General features: G+C 30.9%; 1 protein-coding gene across 1 annotated transcript; it reads right to left on the bottom strand.

The window, feature by feature from the left end:
• Positions 1-1,843: 1,843 nt before the first annotated feature.
• Positions 1,844-3,141, bottom strand: LOC137630081 (uncharacterized). Its single transcript, XM_068361563.1, has one exon. The coding sequence runs from the start codon at positions 3,056-3,058 to the stop codon at positions 2,006-2,008; it is 1,053 nt and encodes a 350-aa protein (XP_068217664.1). The 5' UTR covers positions 3,059-3,141; the 3' UTR covers positions 1,844-2,005.
• Between the last annotated feature and the right edge of the window lie 441 nt (positions 3,142-3,582).

Below are 3,582 nucleotides of genomic sequence, written 5' to 3'. Positions count from 1 at the left end.
CATTTTGGGTTGTGGGGCATCAAGATACCATTTTCTCTTCAGATGACTTCCTTCAACCTAAGGAAGTCTCTTCATTTAAATGACTTGGTTTGTATCAGTGTAGGAATAAACTACAATATTTTAAATAAATAATTTCAGTTTTATCCTAGCCATACAAACAGGACTCATTTACTGTTTTGCTTCCTGTCGCATAGCCCCTGCAAGTCCCAACCAGAATTATTGCAAGATATCAACCACGAGCAACATCATACCAACCCGACACAAGGGAGGATGATGTAGCCATACCCTCAATAAATCTTCAACTCGCTGTAATTATCTTTGCCAAAAGTAACCCCCTTTAAATGGCTCAGGTTTTTATAGTTTGGAAAAATGCAAATTATTTAACATTTTTCTAGTATTTAATCACTTCCTTACTTAACCCATATTGTACACATACTATTCACATTACTGTACCAATATTATGGAATAACAAATGAAATGTTTTCCTTGGAACTTCTGTATATATTTCCTGTTACTTTCCTGATTTTTGTTTTTCAATAACAAAATTATGCTCACATAAAAAATAATTTCCTTTCCTTTTCAAAGATATACAGTAAATATGAAAATATTGTATTGTATGGTATCTTAAGAGAATATTTTTAGAACAATTTCATCTTACTTGGGAAAGGCTTACATCACAAAGACACTTTCAAGTTTTGAGTTATATGATAGCATACATTTCAATGGAGTACTGTACTGATCACTCACTGTTACTTTAACTTTTTTTTTTTTTAACCTCGGGATCAAGTACAGTATGGTACTGTGCAAGTCAGTAAGCTGCGAATTGAATAAGCTATGAGGCCAGAGAGAAAAACCGAGCATTATGTGGAAAAATTTAGCCTTGGTGTGAAAAACTCATGGGAAATCAAATAAAGAACTGTAGATATTCGAATATTACTATACCTTTAAATAACCATTTTTAGAGTAGAGTATTATCATTTCCTCAAAATTGTTTGTACAATGAAGAGTAATGACATATAGAATCCAGTTACAGTATCTTTTTAGGCATAATGTTAAATCTATATGATCTGATTTTCCAAGTTTTTTGAGAAATAATTGAACTACTGTGTAGTGAGGTCCATTGTAAATTATGGAGAATTTTTAGAGCATTTACAGATACTTGAATTCTTTTTACAGAACATCTTAACTGATGTAGCTAGGAAATATGAACACTATCAGATAGTAATTTAATTCATTAAATGCCTGCTGGAGGAATCAATTTGTGATGGGTTACTTTCATATCAAAACTTATTCAGTACATCATTAGGTTTATCACCAATTCCTGTTGTCTTTGTTGTAAAATAATTCTTTAAATATTATATTGTGAAACAGCTAAATTTTAAATCAACACTAACTGTTGTACAGTAACCCAATTGTTTCATTTAATTAGTTTATAAATTAACCATAAAAACAATATAACTAATAGCCGCTCACTTTAAAATAGGAAAATTATACAAATACATAAAAAAATTATACATACTTTAATAGTATACGTATGAATGCCATCTATAATTTAGCATGAATTGTCTTTGGTAATAAAAATATGCACATCTATAAAATTTAAGACATGTTTGTGAATTTACAATTCAGATCAATCTAATTCTAAATAATATACACTTGAAAATACACATGCTTTGTGTATTTATAACAGTATTCTAAAACAAATTTAACACAAATAAGTGTAAGAATATTATGGTATACTGTAAAGCACATTAAAATAACCTCCTGAAAACCCAGGCCTAGTTAGTGCAAAGTATAGCAACTGTCTATAAAGAATTAAGAACAAGATAAATGGAAACCTCAGTTAATAATAAATAGCTTTATTTTATATTTTAATTCATGGACAGCAATTTCGTTCAACTTTAAAAAAGTTCTAGTTGGCTTGCCTACCAAAGTATAGGTCATTTGTAAAACTTTTACTTAACATAATATACACAAGTTTTCTCTAAAAATTTAACAAATCATTCTAATAAAAGGAGCTTAGGAAGAGAGTAGAGATACCATCACCGCTAATTCGCACGGGTCTCCAGAATATCCAGTTGAAGAATAAAATCTGAGTAGTATTTAACGTAAGAGTCACAGCTTGACAATAATATTTACAATGAGCAGAAGGTTCTAACGTGAAGACACTGTTTCCTTCCCCTTGAAACAATACGACATTGGAAAATTCACTGATCGGAATGGCATAAGGCTTGTATTCTGGACCATCAATAAATACTAAGTGATGTAATGATACCTCTGTGTCACTAGGAATAAAATTAAATCTAGGCAGCAGTTGCCTTAAAACATGAAGAGATTTCAGTTTGTTAACCTTCCACTCAATGTGTATGTCTTTTGGGAGGTCAATTTCATTAGCTAGGTGATCCTTCAAATTACAATACTTATGCATGTAGTTACCGGTAGCTTTCAGGGAACCCTGTTCTTCCTCACTGGAAATGTCAATTTTACTAATAATTTGATTCCACTGTATGCTACCTCCAACATGATTTATTATAAAAAACTTCCCTTTATTGTAATACATTTCAGTAAATTGTTCTGTATTGGATACAACTTCAAGCTGCATATTTTTAGAGCAAATATTACAGTCTACATTAACTTGGTCAAAAAACGGATTTTCTAATAAACATTCTTCAGAATACCAACTCGACAGTGTTGGAAACTTATTGAGAACAGGCAAAGTTAAATGTCTTAGCCTTGTCATAACTGGATAGATATAATCCTGAATATGGCGGGTCACAAACTTTCTTGAGGGATTGTGAGTTGTTATTACGGTACCAAATATAGCAAGAGTTATAACACTAAACAAAAGAGTTTTAATTAACACCTTAACTGACTTTATTATCAGAGACGAACATGATGCCTGTGTTTCAGATGAAGTTGGCAGTTGTAAGGGCTCACTTGGCTGTTTTTCTTGTACAGATACTGTTAGCAAGTGACATATCTCAGAATCCGTTAAACCAAGGTCTCTGCCTTCTTTCCATATTTCATTGAGACGATCTTCTGGAGAAAATGCTTCCATTTTATATAATGGAATTATTAATGGTCCACTGAAATAAGGCACTGTAAAGGCTAGAAGTTTCCATTCGATATTTCACAATTTCCTGTGTCCTGACAGGTATGGTCACTCTGTTGTTGTTGTTTGTAAATATAATTCCATAAGAGCTTTAACATTTTCTTGATCGAAATAGTATTATATGATATGATGGTAAAGTAAGAAAATACACCGCTTATAGTTAATTAATATTAATTTATGAGCAAATAATTGATATTTCCTCAATTACTGTGAGTCTTATATGTATAAAACCTTTTATGTAACTTGGAAATAATATACATACAGCATGCTTACTCTGAACCTGTGTACGATAATTCAATAACTGCAAGTGTATTTGCCTATTAAAGTTTTATATCATTAAGTAATGTATGAGAAAAAGGCTAAATTGATATAAGAATTTACATTTAGATACCATGATGTTTTAGATATCTAATTGAAAACACCGAAAAGAATAATTTGGTATGATAATTTTTTAATAAGTACGATACAGT

This window comes from Palaemon carinicauda, chromosome 38, assembly GCF_036898095.1.
Source record: "Palaemon carinicauda isolate YSFRI2023 chromosome 38, ASM3689809v2, whole genome shotgun sequence".
Taxonomy (NCBI): domain Eukaryota; kingdom Metazoa; phylum Arthropoda; class Malacostraca; order Decapoda; family Palaemonidae; genus Palaemon; species Palaemon carinicauda.
This window is presented reverse-complemented; position numbering and strand designations above follow the sequence as displayed.